Source organism: Cydia fagiglandana, chromosome 17 (assembly GCF_963556715.1).
Source record: "Cydia fagiglandana chromosome 17, ilCydFagi1.1, whole genome shotgun sequence".
Lineage (NCBI taxonomy): Eukaryota > Metazoa > Arthropoda > Insecta > Lepidoptera > Tortricidae > Cydia > Cydia fagiglandana.
Genome location: NC_085948.1, coordinates 10417042 through 10445038, shown reverse-complemented (window position 1 = coordinate 10445038; position 27997 = coordinate 10417042). Strand labels below are relative to the sequence as shown.

At 40.1% G+C, this 27997-nt stretch overlaps 5 protein-coding genes across 5 annotated transcripts in view; 2 read left to right on the top strand and 3 right to left on the bottom strand.

Moving 5' to 3' along the window:
- Nucleotides 1–6: 6 nt before the first annotated feature.
- LOC134672450 (V-type proton ATPase subunit H) lies at nucleotides 7–12558 on the bottom strand. Its single transcript, XM_063530348.1, has 11 exons — nucleotides 12411–12558; nucleotides 11903–12146; nucleotides 11737–11818; nucleotides 10634–10811; nucleotides 10066–10278; nucleotides 7642–7776; nucleotides 5280–5465; nucleotides 3397–3584; nucleotides 2306–2494; nucleotides 1569–1682; nucleotides 7–534 (listed from the first exon to the last, which is right to left on the bottom strand). Exons 2-11 carry the CDS (start codon nucleotides 11955–11957, stop codon nucleotides 459–461), a joined length of 1416 nt encoding a protein of 471 aa, XP_063386418.1. The 5' UTR covers nucleotides 11958–12146; nucleotides 12411–12558; the 3' UTR covers nucleotides 7–458.
- Nucleotides 12559–12609: 51 nt separating this feature from the next.
- On the top strand, nucleotides 12610–14276 carry LOC134672448 (uncharacterized). The gene is made up of 3 exons (XM_063530346.1): nucleotides 12610–13447; nucleotides 13536–13660; nucleotides 14079–14276. Exons 1-3 carry the CDS (start codon nucleotides 12631–12633, stop codon nucleotides 14211–14213), a joined length of 1077 nt encoding a protein of 358 aa, XP_063386416.1. The 5' UTR covers nucleotides 12610–12630; the 3' UTR covers nucleotides 14214–14276.
- Nucleotides 14210–14832, bottom strand: LOC134672449 (COX assembly mitochondrial protein homolog). Its single transcript, XM_063530347.1, has 2 exons — nucleotides 14655–14832; nucleotides 14210–14565 (listed from the first exon to the last, which is right to left on the bottom strand). The coding sequence occupies exons 1-2, from the start codon at nucleotides 14710–14712 to the stop codon at nucleotides 14267–14269; spliced, it is 357 nt and encodes a 118-aa protein (XP_063386417.1). The 5' UTR covers nucleotides 14713–14832; the 3' UTR covers nucleotides 14210–14266.
- Nucleotides 14833–15062: 230 nt separating this feature from the next.
- LOC134672447 (26S proteasome non-ATPase regulatory subunit 14) lies at nucleotides 15063–19315 on the top strand. The gene is made up of 4 exons (XM_063530345.1): nucleotides 15063–15205; nucleotides 15352–15552; nucleotides 17242–17398; nucleotides 18545–19315. The coding sequence occupies exons 2-4, from the start codon at nucleotides 15375–15377 to the stop codon at nucleotides 19143–19145; spliced, it is 936 nt and encodes a 311-aa protein (XP_063386415.1). The 5' UTR covers nucleotides 15063–15205; nucleotides 15352–15374; the 3' UTR covers nucleotides 19146–19315.
- Nucleotides 19316–19322: 7 nt separating this feature from the next.
- Nucleotides 19323–27997, bottom strand: part of LOC134672446 (uncharacterized) — a 31540-nt gene continuing 22865 nt past the window's right edge. The window contains exons 14-20 of the mRNA XM_063530343.1: nucleotides 26478–26605; nucleotides 25602–25699; nucleotides 24161–24271; nucleotides 22702–22860; nucleotides 20786–20877; nucleotides 20191–20274; nucleotides 19323–19520 (exon numbers count right to left, since the gene is read on the bottom strand). Of these exons, the coding sequence (XP_063386413.1) occupies nucleotides 19329–19520; nucleotides 20191–20274; nucleotides 20786–20877; nucleotides 22702–22860; nucleotides 24161–24271; nucleotides 25602–25699; nucleotides 26478–26605 (864 nt within the window). The 3' untranslated portion in view covers nucleotides 19323–19328. The remainder of the gene's footprint in view (nucleotides 19521–20190; nucleotides 20275–20785; nucleotides 20878–22701; nucleotides 22861–24160; nucleotides 24272–25601; nucleotides 25700–26477; nucleotides 26606–27997) is intronic.

Genomic DNA, 27997 nt, shown 5'->3' with positions numbered 1-27997 from the left:
ACTCTATTTGCGCTATTTATTTACTTTATTCACAATACTGTCGCAGCTCTCAACAACTTTAAGTTGCTACGTAATTTCTTCTAACACTTTATTTACTTTTATTCATTCTAACAGTATTTTTTTCTTGAAGCATACATTAATAAATCGTTTTTATATAACAATTATAAATAGGAATGTGGATGTTGACAATCATTAGACTTTCTTACTTTTAAAAACAACTGTAGGTGTACAATAAATAAATCAAATTGCTTTTAAAATATTGACTGAACAATAATACTCTGCTAATATTTGAAATTAGGTAACATCAATTGGGACTTATTTACAAGTTTAGGGCGTGTTAAATGTATTCATGGTCACACACAACAGTGTTACGTCCTGTCATTAGTACATTTATAACATTAATAGAAGCCCATAATCTAAATATACTCGATAACAACAAAGCTTTAAATATATATTGCCTAGGCCTTAGCTCCGACAACAGTACCCGCCTGCTTGTCGATCTGTTCTTTTTCGAGCTGCTTGCCGAGGTACTCCCTGGAAATTAAATAATGTACATTAGTCATAGATTTCCTTTTATACTAAGGGTGGTATTCCATCTGTCCAATATCTTGGTCCAATGTCATTGCGTCACACTCTCTCATTAAGCAAAATGTGATACAAAATACACATTGGACATGTCGAATACCACCATCAGCAATTAATGGTAATTGCTGATGGTGGTATTAATTATGGAATTAAGAGATTTCTGTTCAACATTGCTCAATTTTCGGGACTACAGAATGCCTACAGCGAATTCCGAAGCATGCAAATTACGGGCATCTTTCTCCGTCCCTCACTCTAATTACCCCTTTAATAGAGTGAAAGAGAAAGATGCCCGCAGTTTGCAACTTTGGTGTTCGCGGTAGGCTCTCAGATGCCATGATTTTGGAGTTCAGGACACGTAAACATACAAGCCATAAATCGGGACGTCCTCGTCGGGGGTAACTTATCTCCTTTGTCACGAAGAATATGGCGTCACATGATTTCATACCACAATTTTCGCCATTGCTTAAAGCGCATTGCGCATCGCGTATTGGTTAAAGTTTTAGAAAATTTCAAAATACTGGGTGTCTCGAAGTTAAGTAAGACCAGGTGTGGCTCACTCTACGATTTCGTCTCGTCGCTACAAGTACATGCAGCCCACACCAATTTTGGTGTCTAGCCATAGTGGTTGCGGCGCACAGCTACGGGACGGATGCCTGCTCGCGCTTGCGCTTGTATCCCTCGAAATAGACGAGTTTTGTTAGAGAGTGAACCTGTACCTAGTGCTATTCTGTGTTAAGGCTACAAATATAGTTCGTTTTTTTTAGCATTAGAAACAACTCCACAGAAACAAGTTTTTATCAGGCTCGTTATTTGTTAATAATTATTGAATTATCTAATGTAGCATGGTCAATACATATAATTTACTTCAAATTATTACCGCTAAAAGTGCCGGATTTGGAACCACAAGCTTACTTCTGCTAAGTTCTTTCTAATGCTAAAAAAAACGGACTATAGTGCTATGAATAGGTATTAATATAACGTACCAGTTGTGCACCATAAGCTTCTGCACGGCGAGCAGGGCCTCGTACCGTACGTTGGGGTCCTCGTGGCTCAGCAGGTGCATCACGCGCTGCTTGCCGCCGAGGGTCTCGATCACACTGCAAATATTCATAACATTTCGTGAGTCATACATATCAAATATACGTGAGGTTTTCTAGCAACAGGTACATAGGTACATACATATTGGCCAGATGGAATACCACCCATAGAAACTATAAACACAACGATAGCGCACGTCATCATGGGCACGTCATCATCACGTTAAAAATATGAACTTTCGTTTAACCAAATTTTCGTAGTTTATCTATATCATCTCGGACCTCGGTGGCCAATAAACTTAACAAATTTAGTGCCGAAAACCCGACTATCGGGTATTTTATGATTTCGTTCCTAGGTCGGACGACCCGATCGATAGACGGGATCGTGGTACTACTGCTTTATATGACGAAATTGTTGTCGCCTGGCACGGACGTCTTGTTTGGGTGGGTGGCAATGAATGTGTTATGGCTCCTCTACACGATGGGCCAGCGCCGGCCACTCCAAGGGACGCAGCCATGCGGTAGAATGAGATAGCAATATCACTTGCTCCCTCTAACGCATAAATGCGTCCCTTGGAGTGGCCGGCGTTGGCCCATCGTGTAGAGGAGCCCTTAAGGCTGCACACCTTCGTCCTATGACATGGTGACCCTGGCACTGGCACAATAAGGTGTAGTGTACTCACTGCTTGCCCCTGGGGTAGTGGCGCACGTACTCGCCGACGTCGTAGCAGGCGACGGCGAGCACGACGGGGTCGGTGCTGCGCTCGAGCAGGTGCACGAGCGTGCGCAGCAGCTCTTGCCCGCGCTCGTTCAGCCGCGCCGCGTTCTCGCGCCAGAACTTGGCCGACTTGTGCACCGGCGACCATTCCAGTCTGCGAAAACACAGCATATAGTTACTCTAGTGCATGTCATAAAAAAATATTACGGGGCTTTATACATGTATAAAGCCCCGTCTCCATATCGCGCGGCTGCTGCGCGAGCCAATGTTCGATGTTGGCTCGCGCGGCAGCCGCGCGCAATGGATACCGGGCTGGCTCGCGAGCCAACTCGATCACTGGCTCGCTCGAACGCGCCGCGCGACGAGACATTCCTTGTCGGTTTTTCAAAGCGAGGCAAAGGAATGTTCGCGCGCGGCGGGTGTGTATATATTTCAGTTGGCTCGCGCGGCAGCATACACGGATAATGAAAAGTGTCGTACTTTAATTAAATTATACGGCACTAAACAGTTTCTATGGAACAGTAAATGTAGTGATCATCGCAACAGATCAATTTTCTATTTGGCTATACTTCGTTCCGAATAATTAATTTTTATGATATAATGTGGTCGATCGGCGGATCGCCTGCCGCGCGCGGCAGCCGCGCATAAGTTCAGGATGATGCCAAAATTGGCTCGCGAGCCAAAATACAGGTTTGCCGCGGTCGAACATTGCTCGCGCGGCCGCCGCGCGATATGGAGACGGGGTTTAATGCTGTCACTAGGTATGATGATAAGTATTTGAGTGCGCCTTATCAGCTAGTAAAATTTAGTTCACACGTTTGAATCAGAAAATTTAGCATTTTCACTACATATTCATGTCATGTCACCCACATACCGGGTTCGATTTTTTGACGGCGCATTTAGGGTAATTATTCTACAAATATTCAAACAACAACACAGACACACATCACATAATAATATATTCAAAGCCTACAGCCACATATCGCCATAACTTAGATCATATGTAGACTAGACTTAATAAATTCCAGTTTCAGAGCTGGAGTAAATAATACGTACCGTCCACTCTTGACTTCAGTAGCGTACTGGTCGAAGGAGCTGAGGTCCTGCACGGAGGCCTGCAGGCGGTTGCTGAGGAACTCCACGTCGTTCATGATGTCCTCGTCGTCGGAGCGCTTCTGCTCCAGGATCGCCAGTTGCTTCAGCACTTTGCATTGCACCATGGCGATGCAATGCTCCTTTGCCACCTGGACAAATTACATCAATTCATTCGTATATCAAGTGTAAACAAAGTCAAAAATAAAATTCGTAACGTACATACAATGCACTGAAAACTTTCTAAACCTACGATGGCACAGACTGTACAGAATTGTTACTGTTTTACCAAACCGATGTTTGACAGCAAATCACGTTGTCGCTCTAACATTTTTTCACTCATTATAGACTATGCCTTAATGACTGCTCGAAGCAATTTTGGTTTCAACTGAATAGAATACCAAGTGAACTGATGATAGCAACAGCAGACGTCAGACATTTTCATCACTTGTATTTGAATGTATGGAAAAAGCAAATTGCTATATTCACCATGAAATATTGTGTTAAAGCATTGAAGAAACCTATTCAACGCATGAACTTCGTCTAGACCGAGTTGCTCAAAGTATCTGGATGAGGATACCATTCAACAGTTTATAGTCACAGCAGGTTTAATGGAACAACTGTTCTAGTGGTCATAACTGATGGCTGTCCTTAGGATTCTCGTAATAGAAGCTGCTACTTGAGGCGTCGTTCAGGATGTCGGCCAGGATGGGCATGGCGATGAACTTGTTCGTCTTCTATAGCGGGTTGTATAGGACAAGTGTCGCTAGTGGTCATACCTGGCCGTCCTCCGGCACAGTATAATAAAGAGTACTAACGTACAGTATCGACACTCCCTGCCTCCCGTTGAAAGTGCCGCCCACCCGTTCTCGGTTACTTACCTCACAGTTACCGGCTGGCAAGGACGCGACGACGCGGTGCGCAGAGCAGAGACCACGTAAAATATTCAAACATTAAACAAATATTTACAAAACCTATCAGATCACACTGAAACCAATACATTACCTATATGAACAAAAAATCATGTCTACAACTTACGTAATATGTTGGTGGCCTGAATTTCCTTACAAAATATTCGTTACTTTGTTTATACTGATTCAAAATAGAAAACTATTGTATAAATTGAGCTTAGATACCCACCTTACAACATAATACGATTCTTATTTCTTCCTAATTCGCGCAATGAGTTTTGAGTAATTGAGGACATCGAACTTGACAACAAACTGGCGAGAACCCTCGCACGTCTTATCTCACTCACACAAGCATGGTACGCGTTCACCTACACGAGCTTAGACTGTGTGCGTAGGAACGCGTTTATTTCATACATTTGATCGCCAGTGTCCGGGGTGTGCCTCCGGCTTCTCGATGAGGTTGCGGAACACGGCCAGCACGATGCGCGTGACCTTCTCCTTAACAGAGTCGCTCAGGATGTCGGCCAGGATGGGGATGGCGTTGAACTTGTTCATCTTGTATAGCGGGTTGTATAGGACAAGTGTCCCTAGTGGTCATACATGGCCGTCCTCCGGCTTCTCGATGAGGTTGCGGAACACGGCCAGCACGATGCGCGTGACCTTCTCCTTGACGGAGTCGCTCAGGATGTCGGCCAGAATGGGCATGGCGATGAACTTGTTCATCTTCTATAGCGGGTTGTATAGGACAAGTGTCGCTAGTTGTCATACCTGGCCGTCCTCCGGCTTCTCGATGAGGTTGCGGAACACGGCCAGCACGATGCGCGTCACCTTCTCCTTGACGGAGTCGCTCAGGATGTCGGCCAGAATGGGCATGGCGATGAACTTGTTCATCTTCTATAGCGGGTTGTATAGGACAAGTGTCGCTAGTTGTCATACCTGGCCGTCCTCCGGCTTCTCGATGAGGTTGCGGAACACGGCCAGCACGATGCGCGTCACCTTCTCCTTGACGGAGTCGCTCAGGATGTCGGCCAGGATGGGGATGGCGTTGAACTTGTTCATCTTCTCGGCCAGCAGCGGGTTGAAGGTCAGCACCCACAGGCAGAACACCAGCTGGTATTGGACCTGAATAACACAAATATGTCATTTGATGCGTTTGTTGACATACCGCTTTCAATAGACTTTTGCGCTTTAGAGTTAGAAATAAATCTTGTTTGTAACATCTTTCCAGCGTTAATATCATAAGATTCAACTTTCAAAAGTCATAACATAACCAATAGAATCACTTAGTTTACCTATCTTCGCTCGGCACATCCCTCGCTGCGTATCCTCGCACATCTATGGAGGGATCGCAGCCTAAGACTAACTTACTCGTAATGTCCAAGTCCATTGGTCGACCGTATTACGCTACAATAAGGTTCATGAACAGTCAGTTAACTGTGTCGACTCATGTACCTTTGGTAACGAGTTACAACCAAAAGTCAAATTTATTCCAAACTATAATACTACACAACAGAGGTCAAATATCTGGGGGTAACACTGGACCAGAAACTGACCTGGAACAAACATGTGGACGGAACCATACAAAAGGCCAGATCAGCCTTGGCAATATGCTGTCGTTTAGCAGGCAACAGATGGGGTCTAAAACCCAAAATTGCCTTATGGCTGTACACATCCATAGTGAGGCCGATAGTGTCTTACGCCTCTGTAGCATGGTACAGGAAAACGACGCAGAAGGTAACAGTGATGAAGCTTGGCAGCCTTCAAAGAACTGCCTGTGTCATCGTCACTGGGGCCATGTCATCCTCCCCGACGGCAGCCCTAGAAGCCATACTAAATCTACCGCCCCTCCACTTACATCTAGAATTGGAGGCGAGATCTAGTATGCTTAGAATAGCGGGCGCGAGGAGAGGTAATTGGTTATCGCAAACTCTGAGACTGTTTAAGGAATCAGTGTACAATATTCCTGTTCTTGGGATGCCATCCGACACTATGTCACCCAAATTTTGTCCACTCAAACTTTACTCAGTGGAAATCCCCAAACGGGAGGACTGGTCAAACAGTCAAATCAAGTGGAAAGAAGGAAGCCTGAGGTGGTACACTGATGGCTCCAAATCCGGATCTGAAGTAGGCTGCGGAGTATACGGTGAAGCGCCTAGGAAAAGTATCAGCTTAAACCTAGGACGTTTTTGCTCTATATTCCAGGCAGAGGTATACGCCATTCTGGAATGTGCGTCAATCAATCTGCAAAGCAACTACGGCAACCATACTATCTATATCCATTCGGATAGCCAGGCGGCACTCTTAGCCCTAACCTCCGATGTCACCACATCGAGGCTGGTTGAGAACTGCAGGCAACTATTGAACAACCTTGGAGCCAGGAACAAGGTTGTTCTACGTTGGGTCCCGGGGCATGCGGGTGTCGTAGGAAACGAGAAGGCCGACGAACTCGCGCGAGCAGGGGCTAAGGGGAAGAACTACAGTCCTGAGCCCTTTTGTGGTATCCCCAAAAGCCTAACGCGGCTCACCCTAAAGACCTACTGTCACTACAAAACCATTCAACTCTGGAGAGAAACAACAGGTTTGAACCATTCCAAAGCGCTTATCAAGGCCTTCAGCAAAAAGGCGTCCTCGAACGCCTTAGCGCTGTCTAGGAACCAACTGCGCAACTTGGTAAGGGTGCTTACCGGGCACTGCGGCCTAAATAAGCACATGCACACCATGGGGAAACGCGACATAGGGCGGTGCAGACTCTGCATGGAGGCAGAGGAGACGCCCTTACACATCCTCACAGAGTGCCCTTGCCTAATGCGTACTCGTGACCTAATCTTGGGCGGACACATATTACGCCCGGAGGAGGTAAAGTCTCTCGAAACCAAAAAGATCCTGCAGCTATTTGAAGTTGCAGGGTTGGATCGAGAGTTGTAGTAGGTGGCGATCACAATAGATCAGGAATGGTCGCAGTGATACATAGGCTTTGGAGCCTTATATAGCCCCTAATAAAGAAGAAGAAGAAGAAGAAACTATAATACTAATAACAAATGAGAAGGTAACTCTGTCTGTAAACTCTATACGGTTTACCGCTGAACCGATTTAGATTAAATTTGTGGCCCGTGAAAAAAAGGGTACTTTTTTATCAAACCATCATCATCTTTCTACACAAACTACCATCACGCTCCGCGATTGTTGCGCCATTTAGGGTCCTAGCTAAATTGGTTGTTCAATACTTACGCTATAGAATTTCCAATTTATGAGTAGTAAGAACCCTAAATGGCATAACAATCCCGTGTGGTGACTGTACCTGGAAGTTGACCCTGGAGGCGAGGATGGACAGCAGAGTGGAGATGCCGTCGACGGATAGGAACGCGAAGCGGTACTCGTCCACGCGGAGCATCATCTGCAGGCAGCGCGCCACCGACTGGATATAGTCGATGTGCTGAAAACACGCGTGTCACGCTTTAGTATATGCTGAGAGTTCTAAGGACCAGCGAAGTCAACACGTATTGCTTGGAACGGTATTGAGTTAACCTCTGGCCTCCAGAGGTCTCCCGTGCCATTCTATTTCATATTGCAGTTGTCTTGGCAAAGTCTAGAAGATAAGAGATACTGGTATGTAATTGACTACGTGTAAATTTGACTGGCCCACGGATATGGCTAAAAAGCGATGCTGAATGTAATGCCGGTGGCATTACATTATGCCGTTGAGTTATTCGTATTCTTCTTTTGATAAACTAAGCCCATTGTGCTTTAAGCTTCACATTTAAGTAATCTATAAAACAAATAGAAACACGGGAACCAAAACCCCATCGTACTTAATTAATCCCTTAGGTAATTATAGAAACATTAAATTATTAATTTTATTACCTCAATTTGCAACTATTTTTTATAGATAGGTTTTTAATATAGTTTTACGATAATCGGCTAGGTAAGTTGCCAGCCAAGCCAGCACATTGATTGAGTTAATTGCGAAATTTACTGTCGTGCGCTGCGGAAAGCGCCGGCTTAACCGCTATTTGTTGTGCAAATTAGAAATAGACCATCTATTTGCGTTTATTATTTACACAAAGTCTGAAGCTCACGTGCATATAGTATACTAATACACACAACACTCTACTTACAGTTGGTTAAAAAAAGCGGGCCTTAAACGATTAATGAACACAAGAAATATTAATAAATTAGTAACAGCTTTAAAACCAGGTTAGCATCGTTGTTACACACTGTTGAGAGCTGCGGCTACACAGAGTACCTTCTTGGAGCCCGGGGGCAGGTCCTCGAGCGGCGCAAGGTCGTCGAAGGAGGTGTAAAGGCTGTGGTATTTGCCCTGGGCTTCGGGGGCCTTGTCCTTGTGTTTGTGTTTGTCCACAATCGGTTTCTCGTGAGCCAACATAACCTGCTCGGCATGCGCTAACTCGGCAGACATTTTCTCCGCCTTACCAGAAAACAAACCTCTCAGTAACAGTGCACATGCGATTGCCCCGCCGATGGTACGCGATGAACACGACTTGTTAACTGCTCTAGATTAATGACTTTATTTACTATATTTTAACATCATGGTTTTCTGCTACAAAGGTGCATTCAGATCCGGTTAATGCTGTGCACATCGTAATAAGAATTGCAGACAATATCTGGACGCACCTTAAATTTGTAAACTGACAGCAGTTTTTCACAATGTTTAAAATATATGTTAAAGAAATAAAGTCTGTTAAGGTATTACTATAGCTTTGATGAAGATGCACAGCTTCGCACTAAAGTAGTGCAAAGTATATTAATATTATTAAATATCTAGGTGATTTGGTAACTTTGTGTTCTGTGTAGTGTTCAATCTAATTTCTAATAGAAGTAAATATTGAAAAATCTGTTTAATTATATAAGACCTAGACATTCTACAGGATAGTCTGTTAGTCATTTTAATATATTTAACATACTACACAGGAAGTATTGAAAATAGAATCAGCGCAACAGATCAAGATAAAGGTTGTAACTTGTGAGCCAAAAGTTCCTTTCCAATAACTAAGAAAAGTACTTATGAAAGAGTCTTCTGCTACTAATAATAAGTTACAAGCTTTTGTGGACCCATTCCACATAGTATGTATAATAATTTGTCCAAATTTGAATTTGTTTCCTTGCAAACAAATCAAATAAGTGCAAGTGCATGTCAAAATAAAAAAAAAAACAGTGAAGTGTGGGTGCTAAAATTTCATGCTAGCAGTTAACGGAACAGCCAAGCAATGATGTTATCGACAAAATGACATGTCACTGTGTAATTGAATAAAAAAACAATATCACAAATTATTTGATGCAATCATGCATAGAAATCATAGACTTTATAAACTCTGTTTCTAATTTCCAGTTACTAATAAAATAAAGAACAGTTAGTGTATTGCAGCTATTTGTTAATTTCTAAGTGGTAATGTGCTCAAATGAATAAATATTACCCAATATATTTTTAGCTAATAATGTCAGTATTCAACTGTTATAAGTATTATAATATTTTTCTTTCAAGAGATATGTGCAACTTGCAAAGTAATATTCTTCTTCAAATAGAAATTGTTTACAAAGTTTTAGTAAATTCAGCCAAAATCAGTTGACATAATTGTTATAAATATTATTATATATTACCTATGACATAAAAAAATTACATTTCATTATAAACATTATTTTTATAGTCAGTATCCAGAAATTATCAACAGAGTTTACAAGGCTCATAATCAAATTAGCAACTTACATTGTGTTTGAGCTGTTCCTTCAACCAGGTCAAGTAGAAGTTGAGGTCGCTCTTGTCCATGAGCTGCGGGTGCCAGCAGGCCAGCTTTGCGATGATGCGGGCAGTCATGTGCTGCACAAACTCATCTTGGCGGTTAAGCAGATTCAGGAAAGGCTGCCAAACTTGCCCCGTCTTGTTGTGTTCGCGGAAAATCTTCACACGGTTTTTGTTCTCCTGAAATTACGTATTTTCACCAAAATTCTTGAATTAAGTATGCTAATTTGAATTGACAATTATTTTGGCTCGTCTTCTAATGCTATAACTATAAATTAACATAAATTTGCACAACAAACCATTTGTTAGCTAAAATCTTTAATGTATGTTTATATGAATAGCACAGAAAAGTAAAGCAATGTAAAGTTAAGCACATCTTTAATTATAATGGGTAATGATTACAATAAAAATAAAACTTTATTTTGTCACATCCTTTAACCACCACTAAAATTTCTGTCAGGGTGAAATTGTAAGTGAATGAGTCCAACTTGTAGAAAAACATAATATATAAATATATTATCAAAAAAATACTTACAGAAAGGATATCATCAATCATGACCAGAATGTACTGGATAGTGTGGTCCTTGCTAACATGGGTAAGCAGGTTGATAAACACGGAGCAGCACTCCTCGGGGCTCTTATCAGGGAGGTCCTTCTTGCCATGATCCAAGGCCGACACGAAGTCGTGGTCGCGCTGCGTGATCATCTGTGACCTAAAATGTACCTCACGTTTACCTAAGTCTAAAATAGGGTTGCCATAAGTGTGGGGGCTCAGACCGGGACATTTAAAGAAAACCGGCCAAGTGCGAGTCGGACTCGCGTTCCAAGGGTTCCGTACATTACACAATTTTCAACAATGTATATTTTGATGTGAAACGTGAGTGAAATGTTTAAAAAAGACCCGTAAGGGACGATCAAAAACTAAGTAATAATTAAGTCCGACGCACGCTTGACTGCATATTTCTAATAGGTTTTTCTGTCATCTATAGGTAAGGAACAATTTAGTTTTTTTTTTTAATTTTAGTAGTTTCGGAGATAAAGAGGGGAAGTGGTATTTTTTTGTCTATTTACTTAAATTACTTCTAAACTATTAATCTTAAAATTATTAATAAAATATATTTGAAATTCCCACAGATCTATCACTTGATATATAATACCATATAGTTTGCAAAACTTTGTTTATTAACTGTCTCATTTACCCCCCAATAAGTGCCCCCTATGTTTAAAATTCATTTTATTTATGTTACATGTCCGTCTTCGGGTTATAGATTGACATAATATATGTGTACCAAATTTCAACTTAACTGTCACAAACAATGTAGGTACCTAAATGAAAACGCGAGCGAAGCGAGCGCGAAATTTTTTCGAGATAATAGTAGGTAGATTTTTAGGATTTCGTACTTCAAAAGGAAAAAAACGGAGCCCATATAGGATCACTTTGTTGACCGTCCGGCCGTCTGTCTGTCTCAATGCCCCCTACTAAATAACCATGATTTATAAACCGGGACAATTAGCTTATGGGCCGGGACACCGGGACATCATGCTTCAAACCAGGACATGTCCCGGCGTACCGGGACGTATGGCAACCCTAGTCTAAAAGCACATATATGTAATCTGAAATCATTTAGTTTTACTTACTGCAAGTAAGATTGCCATTTTATATCCGTTTGACGGATTTCACTGGCTCTTAGCTGCAGGACGCTGGTGGCGGCAATCATATCTGCAAAACAAGGGAGTGGTAATCACATAATCTTTCCCATTAAATTGGTCCTAGCAAGTTAACGTACCATGGGTAGGAACTTACCGATATTCTCTTCGCCAATAAGCTTACTAACATTTTCCTCGTTGATGTTAGCCATTTTGGCTAGGATATCTTAGAATTATGATCAAGCCAATAATAATTGGAATAAAGATCAAAGATTTCAATAAATCCCAAATACAAGTAAAGACGACAGCCTCAGCTGAGAGGTCTTGTGACTACATAAAGTGACGTTGGTATAGTGCGAAAACATATATTTTCTTACCTTCTTTGTTGTATACCCTCCATGCTGAGAAGAAAAGAGACAAATATATAAATTTTTATGTTGTCTACCTTGGGAATTGATTCAGAGCATGCAATATGAAAAACAGGCAAAATGTCATTTTGTTTCGTTTAGGAATCAATCAATAAAATTAAGTACCTATTCTCTATGGTACTCAGTAAATGTCAAATTTACTGTCAATGTCAAATACTTATAAATTTAGCAAGGTCGTTTGGATTGGATTTAGATATTTAGAGGTCCTGGTCTGTGTTTAAAATAAAAAGTACTTACACTGATATTCTTCTACACCTACAGTATCTTCTTTCTTGGGTCTACTTGGTTCAGACATTTTAACAATTTCGAAACCGTATAATTGTTGCCTAAAATTTACAAGTTCATAGTAATGCCGAAACTATCAAAAAACGGACTGTTACATGAAATTTGCGTTTGAACTTGCTGGCGTGACACATACGACTTTAAATAAATTTGGGAACCGGCCAGTTCTATTGTCATGGCTTCTTTACAAACACAAGACGAATGTCAGACTAATGACCCAAATAACGTGCTGTCTATTGCAGTGGAATCTGCCCGTTTTCCGGTGGATAGCTCGATGCGGATAGTATTTACTGGATATTACAATGGATTTAATGTCGAGGTGAGATCGCCAGATGAAATGGCTCTGCTGTATCACATGGGGTGTTTTGGCAAGGGCTCAGTTTCGCGCTCCAAGCCAAAAGCAGCTCATAATGCTTATAGCCAAATTATGCGCAAACGGCAGTTTCTCAAACGCAACTATTGGTATAAAAAGTTTACTGATAACCATGGGAAATCTGTTGTTGACAAATTACTAACAGACATGGATGGGTTGATCAGTAAGATAAAGCATGACAGCCGAAAAATTGGCAATAAAGATGTAATAGACTTAGTGTCTAGCGATGATAGTAATAGTGCTAGTAATGACGCCTTTGACAATGAGCAGGGGCATTTTGATAACTTTGAGCCACATAGTGACCAAGAATTGGTTGCTATAGTCCCAGACAGTGACGAAGAGGGTAATTATATTGAAAACCTGAAACCGAAATGCTGCATAAATAATATAAAGCTTCAAGAAAAGCTAATGCTGAGTTTGCAAGAGGCTTTCTTCCTTTCTTATGGTCTTGGTTGTTTACAAGTTATAGGGAATGGTGATAAGATGCTTACAATAGAGCAATGCTGGAATTTGTTCACAAAAATGGACAAGAAGTTTGTCCCCAAATATGTTGTTTATCACTACTTTAGATCTAAGGGCTACATTGTCAAATCAGGAATCAAATTCGGTGGAGACTATGGTAAATTTGGCTTTTGTATTACAGTTAAACTTGGAGCAACTGAATTTTTTCATTAATGGGTCATTGTATTTATTTTTGATGGTTTCAGTGTTGTACAGAGAGGGTCCTGGAGCAATGCATTCTGATTATATAGTAGTTGTAAAATGCAAAGAAGACCAATTTGATTTTGTGTCAGTTCTTGGACATGTGAGAATGGCCACTACTACTACAAAGGTATACTAAAAATAATACATATTAACAATAAATGATAGACCATATTGTCGGGTGACAAGCAAAAGTCACTAAGTACTATCAAAAAAATTTAAGTAACAATGCACTTTATTACACTTGTAACACGGTTTATTGTCCAATAATTTCAATGGTGTTACTTAGTGGCTTTTGCTTGTCACCCGGCAATTTACAAATTATACAATAGAGTATAGAAAATTGAAAGCCCTTCTCCAGTTTTATGATGGACATGAGAAATAATCTAAATATTGAGTTACACAGTGAGGTCTATAAATCTACTTAGTCCTATGTTCTAGGCTTTGATTTAAATATTATTTTCGTTCACAATAATAACACAATTATGTATGTTTTTTGCTAACTTGTTTATATTTCTATTTACATTTTATTATTTTCTACTCTTCAGGAAGTATTGATTGCAGAAGTTGATGAACCCAGTGCATATCCAGAAAATATGCCAGAAGGTTTAAGGGAGTACAGTGTGCGCGAAATACATCTTACTAGGAACATTCCAATCATAGTAAATGAAGAAATTGATTAAAATGCATTTGGTTTATATTTACACTAAACAGCTATCTTACAAATAAAATATGATTAAGCCCTTCTTATTGACTTTTTGATTCCAGTTTTCCTAAATTCACTCCTTTCTTTTAAATATTCTTCAGTGCATAATGCTCTAAAGCTGTCATTGCGATACCAACTAGAGAGACAGTCCTTTAGGGCAGCATTTTCTTTCCGGCATTTAACCACCATTAACAAGGATGCCTCTTTACCACATTTCTCGAATTCTGCAACCTCTTTAATGCATTTCTCTGCTTTAGCCTTATCCCTCATTAATTTGGGTATCATGACTTCCAATTCCACTTTTCTCAGGCTGCGATCATCAGGATCACCTAAAGCATAAAACATGTTATAATTTACATAGAAAGGTAAGTAGTTTCTTTTACTATTGGATGAACAGTTTACGTAAACTTGAACTAACCTAAGCCATGCGGTCCTTCAGATAATTTTTTAGACAGTACCGTCTTTTCCTCTGTCATTATTAGGTAAGTTACAAACTTTCATGTAATTCAGAATTCTTGGATGTTGGGCAATTTACTATAATTTCGATTACTATGAGAATGGGAAGATAGTATTAAAAACATATGTTCACATTGACACTGACATTAATATGAAAGTTGTTTACGAGATTAATGTTCTAAAACGAGTAATTGCCAAAAAAATCACTCGTTAATTACGTATTTACGATAATAATTATTTAATAGTTAATTATCTATCTCAAAAAAACGTAAAAAGATACAATCGATTAAATGCCTCAATGTATATATTACAAACAACATGCGACCATTGGCGATGTTGGAGAGGCCATTACAATTTTTAAATTATTTTTTCTACTGGCAACAGAACAGCTTTACGTGAGCTTGCATTTTCGACGTAAACGAATTGTCATTCACATTCATTCATTTAGAAAATCCACGAACTCACAAAGATTTCTTGATATATCTTGAGTACAGTCAATGAATCTAGTTTTCTGTGAGTAAAGTTTAGTTTGTTATAGCGAGTTATTATAAAAATAAACTAAAGTGTTTTTGTTTGATGTGTGAAACTGAACGGCACCCGAGGATGCTCCGGTGCTTACTCGTTATTCTGCTTTGACTAGTGTTGGTTTTGTTTTACAGAAAATACAAGTTGTAAGAGCATAATGGACCGTCTTTTGCGTCTCGGCGGAGGGATGACGGGGCTGTCGCAGGCGCCCCCGCCTACCGACGCTCCTGTGGTGGACACCGCCGAACAAGTATACATTTCGTCTTTGGCCCTCCTTAAAATGCTGAAACATGGTCGTGCTGGTGTCCCCATGGAGGTCATGGGTCTTATGTTAGGTAAATTTTGCTTTATTTTATTACAAGTTTACAATTGTAGCAACAAACAATCATAACCTAAATTTGGTTTACATGGCACTAATTTGGGCCAGCCTTATTTCATCAACTCATATGTTTTAAGTCATTATGACTACTTAAGAGTTAGATTTAATAGAAAATGTGGTCATTTGTAGATTTGATGACATTGCATTATTGAAATACCATGATCACAAAGGATTGTCTTTAAATGTTTTTGATAACTTAAAAGATGATGATGATGATGATGATGAACTTAAAAGAATTACCTATTACAGTGGAAACTGGATAAGTGGAACCTGGGTTAGTGGAAAACCTCTTTAAGTGGACCCAAGTTCTCGGTTCCAGTCCCTTGGCAACGAAATACCTCTATAAGTGGAATTTTGGGACCTCTATAAGCGGAATCCATTTTTTCGAATTTTCTTATTTTTACCTCTGTAACTGGAAGCAGTCGTCTCCGAAACCTCTATGAGTGGAATAGCGCGGCGTTATAAAATTTGTTGAAATTTTACGTTACAAAAATGTGTTCAACAATACCTATTCTCGATATTGAAAGAAATGTGGTAAAATGTGACTCAGGTCAACAAACCAAAATGACGGATTTTTTCATTAAAGTACAATCGGTACATTGATTTATTTAACCATACTGGTTTCTCTTGCATAAATACATATTAGGAGTGATTTTGTTTTTGAAAATTGTAGGTATACAAGTAGTACTGTGGATTAAATATTTACAGTATTGCTTTTTTAGTGTTCCATACAAAACTTTGTTCACGGAACACTTATGGGATCACTTCGGTCTTGTTTAAAGTCAGGATTACATACCTATTTTTTGTTAATATGTACATACATATTTAATAAAAGATGATTATTTAAGTCTTGATCTTTTAGTTGACCATGCTATACATGACCTCTATAAGCGACATTACTAGCATCCACGACCTCTGTTAGCGAGAGCCTCTGTAACTGAGAAAACGTTTTATTTGAACCTGGTTAAGTGGAAAACTGGATAAATGGAAAACCTGGATAAGCGGAACTAAACAGCCGGTCCCTTGCAATTCCACTTATCCAGTTTCCACTGTATTTACCAATTTATAGCCCTTTTATTTCAATTTCATACGCCTACCTACATTGTCACTCTGGTGTGCCGGTGGGTTTTGGACTTCTTTGACAATTTCCACTGTTGTCTTTGATATTTAACTCTTCACCAGTTAGGTCCTCCTAACAATTTTAATTCATCTTTCCTTTTTGTGATTTCCTTTTCTATAAGGCTTGTTCCATTCCTATAAATCTAGTTGTTTATCAAGTATCTAAACACCTTATTTGCCACAAGATCTTGGAGAAATATCCATAATGTTCTCAAGAACAGCACAAATATACATAGGTATAACAACACATCATATTATGATGTGTTCTGATTATTGTTTATATAATCATATTATTTTTATGTTAGGACCAGAGACAAGATTCTTGGCATCATAACTTACATGAATTCCAAAAATAATAACCAATAATTTCTTAACTGTAATTTCGATTAGTAAGATGGTGGTAAATAAATAACAAAGTTTCAGTTCATTCAGCTATAGATTCTTCCATAGACAATAAACCTTGAAAAACTTCTGTCATATGTATTGTTTATAAATCCTGTTAACGGTCTTGATGTGATATTTCCAGGTGAATTTGTGGATGACTACACAGTTCGCGTGATAGATGTTTTTGCGATGCCTCAGACTGGTACGGGTGTGTCAGTAGAGGCTGTAGATCCAGTCTTTCAAGCTAAGATGTTGGACATGCTGAAACAAACAGGGCGCCCGGAAATGGTGGTTGGCTGGTAAGAATTGGTCCCCTGCTTACTCCTTATTAAGAAAATGTACCTAATAAATCCATAAACCAACTACTTTTTTGCTTGAGAAACCTTAAGCGCCACTTGCACCATTCCACTAACCTGAGGTTAAACCGTTAAACCTGGAGCTACCATGGTTATCAGTACAATTTGATACTGGGTTAATGGTTTAACCGTTGAACTCCGGGTTAGTGAAATGATGCAAGTGGCCCTAAGTCAAGTAAGTTCAGTTTGATCCCCCCCCCCCTCTGCTTGATCCACTCATGTAATTAAAAGCAGATTTTGAACTATTATTGACTATTGAATTATTATCTGTTTTTTTAAAAAATATGTAATTACATTTTTATGGCAACTACTTACATTATGTAGTAATTCTGGCCTATTTGAACATCAAAACTCCTGAAATAGTTGTGTGCTGTTGTACAGTCTGCAGCAATAGTTGCTAAGCAGGTGAGGTGTGCTCAAAATGATCTTGACGCGACTTTATTGTTAACCCTTTACCAGGCTAAGGGATAAATATTTCCCACATACGGCACTTCAAACATGTGTTCTTACATTCAATTCTCATTTTTGAAATGTGAGCCTGGTAAAGGGTTAAGAGAATTAGAGTGCGTCATGGTAATTTTGAACACCTCGCCTGCTTAGCAACTTCTGCTAATGACTGTACACTCTACACAAAGAATGAGACTAATCCTTTAACCTCTTAAAGAGTTAACTCATTCACTGCCAGTGATCCATAACATTCTTCTTTTAGTAGGTGCTTTTCACTACAAAGTGAAAAAAAAAATACATGTAATACCGGCTATGATCGTAGTGCGTAATTCGTGCTGGCAGACAAAGTGTTAAGCAACTGAGGCCAAAAAATTTCTGCACACTTTGCAATGCTTAAAGTGCTTTAAAAATAAAAATCAATATTGTCGATTAGTGTTCATTCCTACATTCCAATAGTCGATGGTCTAATGCAATTTATGCAATAGCATTTAACATGTGAATGAAAGTAAATAGCTCTTCTTATTAACATATTCACTGTCAAGAACACTTATGTGTGTTTTGTACTGGAAACGGGGAGCCTGCGCCAGGTGTTAACCTAGCAATATACCTATTTAAATAAAACTTGAACTAATTTCACCCCAGGTACCACTCACATCCTGGATTCGGTTGCTGGCTGTCAGGTGTCGACATCAACACACAGCAGTCATTCGAGGCCCTCTCCGAGCGCGCCGTGGCCGTCGTCGTCGACCCCATCCAGTCCGTCAAAGGCAAAGTCGTCATCGATGCATTCCGTCTCATCAACCCTAACATGATGGTTCTCGGCCAGGAGCCCAGACAGACCACTTCCAACTTGGGACATCTTCAAAAACCCTCAGTACAAGCACTCATCCATGGCCTGAATCGTCATTACTACTCCATCAGCATAAACTACCGTAAGAACGAATTGGAACAAAAAATGCTGCTGAATCTTCACAAAAAGTCCTGGATGGACGGACTCACACTATCAGACTATAAGGAGCACTGTGCTATCAACGAAACCACAGTAACAGATATGTTAGACTTGGCCAAGAATTATAACAAGGCCTTGGAAGATGAGGAAAAGATGACGCCCGAGCAGCTCGCCATCAAGAATGTAGGCAAGCAAGATCCCAAGAGGCATTTAGAAGAGAAAGTAGATGTCCTAATGTCAAACAATATAGTTCAAAATCTAGGAGCGATGCTGGACACCATGGTGTTCAAATGATTGTGGCGTGGGACGTTTTGTACCATACAGTGTTATTTAAGGCTATAAAGTGGCAAATAAAGGAATCCATTCTCGCAGTACACCGTGTCTCATGTCCACTTGTGTATAATACTTATATATTATTATGTATTAATTTACTTAATTGTATCGCAATAAAACAATTCTTTTTTTAACACATTAATTTTAATAGAAAATTTGTTGGGGTGCTATCTCCTGACGAATATCTTCCAGTCTTTGTTTCACAGTTGGGTAATAATCGAGATTATTGGCGAAGTCAATGTCAAACATTGGGCTCAATCCCTTCTGTGAGTTGACAATATCTTTTATAATGCTCTTGGCTTTGCGGAATGCTTCCTTGGGATCATCCAAGGCAATCTGCAAGCAAGATGAGAAGTCAAATTATATATTATATAAATTATATAAATTAGTAGACCAATCTAATTGTATGTACCTACCTACCTATCCGAATTATCCGATTAAAAAATATAAAAGTAGTACAAAGTATTTTTTCGCGAACATGCAATTTAATTTGAACCTTATATCATGGGGGCCAAAGTTGATTTATAAATCGTGGGCTACGTGTCAGAAATAGGAGTACATTAACCCTTTACCAGGCTGACAGTTCAAAAATGAGATTCAAATATCAGTCTTACTCATTGAAAATAAAACATGTTTAAAAGTGCCGAATGTGGGAAATATTTATCGTTTAGCACGACCACAGATATCCGAAATAGCCGAAAGGAAAAGTGCTATATGTTAGAAAGGGATAGCACGATTAGACCCTGAACCGCTGTCAAACTTCGGTTTTGTAGGAAGTTTCCTTTCTGTACGGTAGTACCTACTATTATTTATTCTGTGCTTGTGTGAAGAATTTCGGCAACTGCGATCAAAGAGGACAGTTTTCCCTTTTCAGTCTTATTCTTTGAATATAGAACACAAGTTGGAAATGCCGTCGTATGTGGGAAATATATCTCCCTCAGCTTGGTAAAGGGTTATTAAACATAAACATAACAACTCGCTCTTTATAAATTGTTTAAGTACTAACAGTATCACGGAACAATCCCGGATACAGACGGTGTATACCCTCGTAGTCGTCTCTCAATGTTGCGGAATCGGTCGCCGTGGGCGTCTGGAATGTAATATGAGCTTCATTATTTTGCCCTGGCTACGAATAGTGTCGACTTTCAGTTCTATCAATAACTACATTAAATGTTGCTGGTTTTACTTTGTTTCCAGGATAATGGAAATTGATATCTTAATGAAATGTGTCACTGGGCTATGAATGCTATGATCCCGATAAACTTCGTTCATGTGATTTGAATTTCGATGTTGACTGGAACTTTAGAAAGAATGCCCCGAGGCATTAAGTCAGCTTGTTGTGTTGTAAGGTTTAAAGGTAAAATAATTAAATATCTAACTGTCAAGTTACCCGCTTATACTTAATGATTTGACGAATCTTAAAGCCGTAACACACTACCGCACCGCACCAAGGTCACGTTGGTTCGCTCCCATAAGTGAGAGCGAGAAAGATATATTTCTTTGTGGTGCGGTAGTGTACGTGTTACGGCTTTTAGGGGCGACTGATTAAAGTGATTAATCCTATCGCGATCCTGTTAAATCCTAACTTAACGGGATATTACCTTATGGTAGTAAGTAAGCTGCTGAAGGATAGAGTCTGGACTGTCTGTTAGTGTTATCCGACGGGTGGCCATCCGAATGGATGGGCTTGGACCTGCAAAAAGAACCCGCTAAAAATCTTTCTAAAGCCCCCTCCAGACTATGCGCGTGAATCGCGGGCGAAGCCGCGAACGCGAGTGTGGAGTCGATTTTTGCAGACAGCGAAATCGACTCCACACTCCACACTCGCGTTCGCGGCTTCGCCCGCGATTCACGCGCATAGTCTAGAGGAGGCTTATGGTCCAGAAAAAAGGAAGGTCTACATTGACTATTGAAATGTTATATTTATCTGTAATTTTATGGTATTAAGTTAAGTGTGTGTATTGTCATACGATAAATGAATAATATAATATAGTATCAAATTGTCAGTGCCATCTCCATACAAGTGTCGCGCGCAGCCGCGCACCGACAAATTGTATGAGAAAGCTGTCCGCGCGGATGGTCGTCCGCGCGGACGCGGAACCGTCCGCTTTACTCCTATCGGAGCGATCCGCATGGATGGTCCACGTGACACTAAAACCAGCCTGACATACCCTAAAAATGGCAAATGTCGCAGAACTGTATTTGAAAAATACTACCAACGTGGAAAAATGCCAGTTTGAAAAATACTATGTAGGTACTCGCGGTTCCACTCGTTCGTATAATTATGTACATAGGTAGAATACCGCCCTTAAACAAATTTTGCCACCGAGTGAAAGACAAAAAATTTCACCACACCAACGCGTGGAAAATCCAAAATCAAACCAAATCAATTAAACATTAATTTTTCATTCAAAATCATCATTTAAAAGTCAATTCCACCAGCCAACAAGGAAATCAGTCAAATTTTTTAAAGGTTTTTTCTCCAATATGCTCGGAAATGTTCACCTTACTGTAGCAAAAATACTACGGGAAGTTCTTCGTTAATGTCAAACTCTAATTAAAAAACATCAAACTATCGCTGTCCTGTTCTAGCGGACGCGAAGTAAAAAAACACTACAGTAATAACTTATTACTGTAGTGTTTTTTACTTTTTAATAATAAAAAACGCAAACGGCCAATTATTACTGCCGCGAGCCGCTTCTACACGACCCGATCAGCTATCATTTCACGTGTATGATCGTGCGAATACTGCTTAATAAAATCAAAGATTATTTTATATTTTTTTTAAATCTCATCCGTGTTCATAAAGCTTATATATTTTGTCAAAGGACTTTCTCATTTCAAACATAGACAAAGAGAATCATACTATCTTTGTCTTACACTAGTACTAGCACCCAAAAGAAAAGGATGGGTATAGTTTTCCTGGTTCTTACTGACTGAAAAGTTGGTTTGACCAACTATATTGCACAATTATATTGAATGAACGAATACTGAATGGCAGAATAAGTTTGTAACTTTAACTTTTAAAAATTAATTAAAGAGGGAAATTGTTTTTGACATTTTGGATGTGAAGGTTTGATTTGAGTGATGCTTGATGGTTAAATAATAATTATTTTAGCTTATTTCCTCGCATGTTTGGAGAAAAGCACTATATATGCCTCGGCAGGAATAGCAATTCGTGGATTCGTCTTCTTTGTCGGACTCCGCTTCGCGTCGTCCGACAAAATCGAAACTCATCCACGAATTGCCATTTCCCGGCCTCTGCAATAATGTACTATTTTTTTCATTTTTAGCTATAGGTAAATATGTTTATATAATATGTGTGCGAGACGAACGGCGAATAATGTCGATTAAGTAGCTAACACACTATCGCACCGCACCAAGGTCATTGAGGGACGCACCCATAAGTAAGAGGGAGAAAGAGATATCGCTTTCTTCCTTTTACTTATGGGTGCGTCCCTCAATGACCTTGGTGCGGTGCGATAGTGTGTTAGCTACCTTAACATTAGTCAATAACCTGTTTCACTCAGCTCAAGCAGTCCCGTCTCCAATAGAAACGCAAGCCACAGGTCCGCATCTTCTAGATTATCGTAAGTTGCCTTGGTTGGCGAGCTCATGGCCGCTGGTGGACTCTCGGCGAAACATTTACTAATGGATATACCCTTACTTTCCTGATCTGCGAAAAACATACAAAAAATGGGATGATTTACAAGTTCATAGTTTTTACAACTTAGGGGCTGTCCATCAATTACGTCATCGATTTTTGACGATTTTGGACCCCCCCCCTAAAATCATCCAAAAATCATGCTTCAAATCACCTCATTTCCTCCTATAGTCCGTTTTTTTTAGCATTAGAAAGAACTTCGCAGAAGTAAGCTTGTGGTTCCAAATCCGGCACATTTAGCGGTAATAATTTGAAGTAAATTATATGTATTGACCATGCTACATTAGATAATTCAATAATTATTAACAATTAAAGAGCCTGATAAAAACTGCACGCTTGCTTCTGTGGAGTTCTTTCTAATGCTAAAAAAAACGAACTATACATCATGCTACCATCATCCGATGTCCAGACCCCCCCCTAATTTGAAATGACGTAATTTATTGATAGCCCCTTAGGCAACAAGAGGTCCAGCTGAGAAGCTGAAGATGCTTCGTATCCAGCCTAACGGCTCAGCCACGACATTGCGCGACTGACTAAAGTTCCGATTGCTGTATCTCGCTTCAACTTATGGTTGCCGCCGCTGCCGCCGTCGCCAGTCGCCGTAAGAGTAATGCCGGCTACATACGTAACGATAAATCGTAGCGATTAAACTGTGCAGTCCGAACTGCGCAGTTTTATCTGCCGTGTGTATGACCCCGGCTACTCACGTAACGATAAATCGTTGCGATAAAACTGTGCAGTCCGACTGTGCAGATAAATCGAACCGTGTGTATGTCGATTATCGTAACGATTTGTCATACACACGGTTCGATTTATCTGCACAGTCGGACTGCGCAGTTTTATCGCAACGATTTATCGTTACGTGAGTAGCCGGGGTGACAAATCGTTGTCGATTATCGTAACGATTTGTCATACACACGGTAGATAAAACGGCGCAAATCGGACTGCACAGTTTTATCGCTACGATTTATCGTTACGTGTGTAGCCGGGGTAACGCCACTGCGGTGCATTCCTATTTGTTTCCGCCTGATGTTTACCTAGTAGGTATACTGGGTCAAGCAGATCTTGTCAGTAGAAAAGGCGGCAAATTTAAAAAATGTAGGCGCGAAAGGATATCGTCCCATAGAAAATTTGAATTTCGCGCCTTTTTCTACTGACAAGATTTGCTTGACCATCTATATATACCTATTAAGGTACTTTATATGTATATGTCACATACTTGTCAGAACGATACGATAGTACCGGAATTTTTTTATTTTGACATACACCTACTGTGTTGTAACTTGTTACGGTGTTATATTTTGGTGCTCACCGTATTTTGGCTTATCTTTATGGTCACGTTCAGTTTTTGGTTCAATGGCCGCACCAAAGGTATCCGGAAAAGTTACAGATTTTGAAGACTTGGTGCTGTCGTAAGCCATAGCTGTAACATTAACAAAATTATATTATATAATTATAGATTGCATGGGTGCCCCGACGTAAAGTCAAGTAACAAAGAGATAAGTGGGTCAAACAGAAAACTGTGTTCGCGTCTTTCCTGTAGACATACACAAGAGTTAAGGGCTATAAAGGTTAATTTTCTTATTTAATCCTTATCCACGTGAAAAGGACCTCCTTTTATTCAGAGAACTATGATAAAATCATTACTTACATGCCCACAAGCTGTTAACTATTGCCCACAGGAGAGAAAAATGTACAGTTCGCGCGAACACGCTAGTTTTCTAAATAAAAGGAGGACCTTTTCACGTGGATAAGGGTTAAATAAGAAAATTACCCTTAATAGTCCTTAACTCTTGTGTATGTCTACAGGAAAGACGCAAACACAGTTTTGTGTTTGACCCTGTATTTGGTAGGTACGAGTACCTAGATATTTTATTATTCCCATTGTCAAAATAAAATACCGTTTATTAAGTGTTTGGTGTGTGTTCTGTTCATACTTCATAGTAGTCGTAGGTTAACAGATTTCTGTAGGAACCTTTGTGTTAAAATAGAGAGACGTGCATTACTCCCGCTATCAATGCAGTGAATAGTTACTCATAGGGATCCCGCAAATTTAGACTTGGACTTAATGGCTCCTCTACACGATGGGCCAGCGCCGGCCAGTCCAAGGGATGCATTTATGCGTTAGAGGGAGCAAGTGATATTTCTATCTCATTCTACCGCATGGCTGCGTCCCTTGGAGTGGCCGGCGCTGGCCCATCGTGTAGAGGAGCCATAAGTATTCAGTCAGACCAGACCAGGCGAGCAGCGCTCCAGTATACACAATTGTGGTTAGGCCCACTTGCACCATCCCACTAACCCGCGGTTAAAGGGTTAAACCGTTAATCTAGTGTCAAATTGTATGGGTAACCATGGCAACTCCAGGTTTAACCGGTTAATCGAGGGTCAGTGGAATGGCGCAAGTGGGCCGAAAAGTAAAAGTAACAACTACTTATTATGGTAACGGCATATTATGGCGTAGGGCTGCCTACTTATTTTTGATATTTTACTGGTAAATACTAAAATGTTACCAGTGTTTAAAAACTGATGTTAAACATTTCTTTTACAGGATTTAAGTTTTACATTTCGTTATGGAGACCGTGCATGTTGGAGGGTCTGCCATCTCGTGGGTCTGAATCGTTGTTTACCTAAGTACCCACAACACAAGCCTTTAAGCTTACTGTGGGACTTAGTAAATTTGTGTGATAATGACCTATAATATTTATGTATTTTACCTACAGACTTACGAAAAAAAAGCTAGTAATGATTATTACTTATTTGCCGAGATCCTGATCTAGTACCAGATCCAGCATCGGTTTTTCTGCGCCCAACTGTGGTTTTCGGTTGATCACCTTCCTTCCTTCTGCTACCGCTGTACCAAGAAAGAAGTAGGCTTAAGTACTTTGATAATAAAAGCTACTTAAACTCTACATACCTACTAGAATAGGAAACTTGGTATCGTGTGGGTTGACGAATGACGAATGGGACGACCCAAGACGATACCGGAAACTTTGCAGGTACGCTCTTACATATGTACGTATGTAAATAGGTACGCATTTGTTTCCAATAATAGTCAGTACCTACTATCAGATAAAAAGAACTTTGTCTAGGTACCTATTTTATCTCACTTTTATCTATAAAATACAAGAAACTATTTTATGCAAGTTGCCAACCTTCTTCATAAAGTTAGTTGACTCAAGTTCGCTACCAGCCGGATACCAGCCACAATAAGTTTGATATTTTTTTTGAGTTCTTTTGCTGGTAAAGTTACTAAAGTTAAATAAGGAGTAAGGCAGTATTCTAGTTGTATCTTCCGTTCGCTGTACGCGAGGTTTTAAATCATTGGAAAAGTGTTTTGCTATTACTTAATCGAAATAAAAGAGGACACGATATGGTAGCTGTAGAGATATTTGAGAAACACCCACTAAAATCGGCAGCTCAAGTGATACGTGGTTACCTATGCCCATGCCTTCATGTTAGAACTGCGGTCTTCAAAGTCCAAACTACGGCAAGAGCCAAAATAGCGCTAAAGGGAAGTGGAGGTCTGGCTGCGGCACTCGAGGCCAAAATTTGGAGACCCGTTTTTAGAATAAAGAAATGCAGGTATAATTTATACCTATCGCGTTTTTTGAATAAATTAATAATGTTACTTCTTTCGTTCGTCGCATGACATGTTCATAGCTGCTGAGGAATCCTGTGACCGCTTGTAAATAGAGTAAAGGCTGGCGTCCATCTCCTGACTGTGAGTTCGCTCCTTGCGGTACACTGATGTATCGCTCTGCAATTACAATAAGAGGAGCCGCTGAATGCTAATTGCACGTATTGTATAGATCGTGTCATTCACGAAGACACGTGCCTTGACTCATATTGTCATGTTATTAAAGATTAGATTTGACTAATCTGCGCGTCATCGTGGATGACACGAACTGTACTTATTGCGCTCTTCCTGGATTCCAAATCACAAGCAAAAAAGAGATAGATGAAAGGTTTTCTATTTTTTACCAATGTAGGGAAACCATAGGATTCCAAATCATAAGAAAGAATCCTTGCGGTACACTGATGTATCGCTCTGCAATTACAACAAGGGGAGCCGCTGAATGCTAATTGTACGTATTGTATATGTCGCAGTCGGATCGTATAATCCGCCGTATTACATTACGGCTAGCCGTTTTCAAAAACAGGGGCGTTTTGAAATGCGGCGGTTTAACGATTAGCCGTATTGAATGCGGCTGAATGAGAATCCGCCGGAATGTATTCGGCGCCATACGTTCTTCAACACGGCTAGCCGTAATGTAATACAGCGAGTCATAGCCGCCGCTTTGACAGTTTTTAGTTCCCATTTTTAACACTCGTGGCGCTGCCTGACAAACGCTGGGGTGACCATCAAATCTGGCGTTCGTCGGACTGTTTCTTTTCAAAAATCGTTTCCTTCGCAACTTAACTAGACGGAGCCCCGCTTCGCGGGGCTCCTATTTCTGAGCGGTTTGCCCTTCGGGCATCTTAAGCTACCTAACGAACCTAACCTACCTACCTATTGATTAAGTGAGACGTCCGTGAAACATTACACTTTGTGGAAAAAAGCGTAGGTAGGTAAGTAGGTTAGGTTCATTAGGTAGCTTCAGATGCCCGAAGGGCAAACCGCCCAGAGATAGGAGCCCCGCTTGCGGGGCTCCGTCTATTTAAGAGTGCTATTACATTTCGGGGTTGAGCGAGTTTAGGTATTTTACGCGCTGCGGCAGGCCGTGCGAGCTCAGTATTCCGATCCCTTCTACCACACTCGCACTACCATGATGGATTAAACATTCTTGATCCTTCGCGAAGCATATTGAAATCAACCATAACAACACTAACTGTACTTAACTTATAAAGTCCTAAAACTGTTATTTGGTAAGTACGAAAATACTAAATGCAGTGCAAATGTACATAGGGGCTGTTCATAAATTACGTCATCTATTTTTGACCCCCCCATCCCTCAAATCATCCAAAAATCATGCTTCGGATGACTCTGTTTCCTCCTACGTCATGCTACCATCATCCGATGTCCAGACCCCCTCCCCCCCTCCTCCCATTTGAAACGACGTAATTTATGAATAGCCCCATACTCGTACTTATGAACGTGTATTACTCGAAAGAAATTATAGGTACTCGCTTATTTACAAGAAACAAGTTA

Bases quoted from the DNA above. Each gene is read 5' to 3' on its own strand.
- LOC134672450 (XM_063530348.1), bottom strand. From the start codon at position 11,957: ATGGCTAACATCAACGAGGAAAATGTTAGTAAGCTTATTGGCGAAGAG. The intron at 10,812-11,736 runs GTAAGTAAAACT...GGTACATTTTAG, and splicing joins AAATGGCAATCTTACTTGCA to GTCACAGATGATCACGCAGC. The intron at 5,466-7,641 runs GTACAGTCACCA...TGTGTTATTCAG, and splicing joins CCTCCAGGGTCAACTTCCAG to GTCCAATACCAGCTGGTGTT.
- LOC134672448 (XM_063530346.1), top strand. From the start codon at position 12,631: ATGGCTTCTTTACAAACACAAGACGAATGTCAGACTAATGACCCAAAT. The intron at 13,448-13,535 runs GTAAATTTGGCT...TGATGGTTTCAG, and splicing joins CAAATTCGGTGGAGACTATG to TGTTGTACAGAGAGGGTCCT. The intron at 13,661-14,078 runs GTATACTAAAAA...TCTACTCTTCAG, and splicing joins TGGCCACTACTACTACAAAG to GAAGTATTGATTGCAGAAGT.
- LOC134672449 (XM_063530347.1), bottom strand. From the start codon at position 14,712: ATGACAGAGGAAAAGACGGTACTGTCTAAAAAATTATCTGAAGGACCG. The intron at 14,566-14,654 runs GTTAGTTCAAGT...TTTATGCTTTAG, and splicing joins TGAAGGACCGCATGGCTTAG to GTGATCCTGATGATCGCAGC.
- LOC134672447 (XM_063530345.1), top strand. From the start codon at position 15,375: ATGGACCGTCTTTTGCGTCTCGGCGGAGGGATGACGGGGCTGTCGCAG. The intron at 15,553-17,241 runs GTAAATTTTGCT...TGATATTTCCAG, and splicing joins GGTCATGGGTCTTATGTTAG to GTGAATTTGTGGATGACTAC. The intron at 17,399-18,544 runs GTAAGAATTGGT...ATTTCACCCCAG, and splicing joins CCGGAAATGGTGGTTGGCTG to GTACCACTCACATCCTGGAT.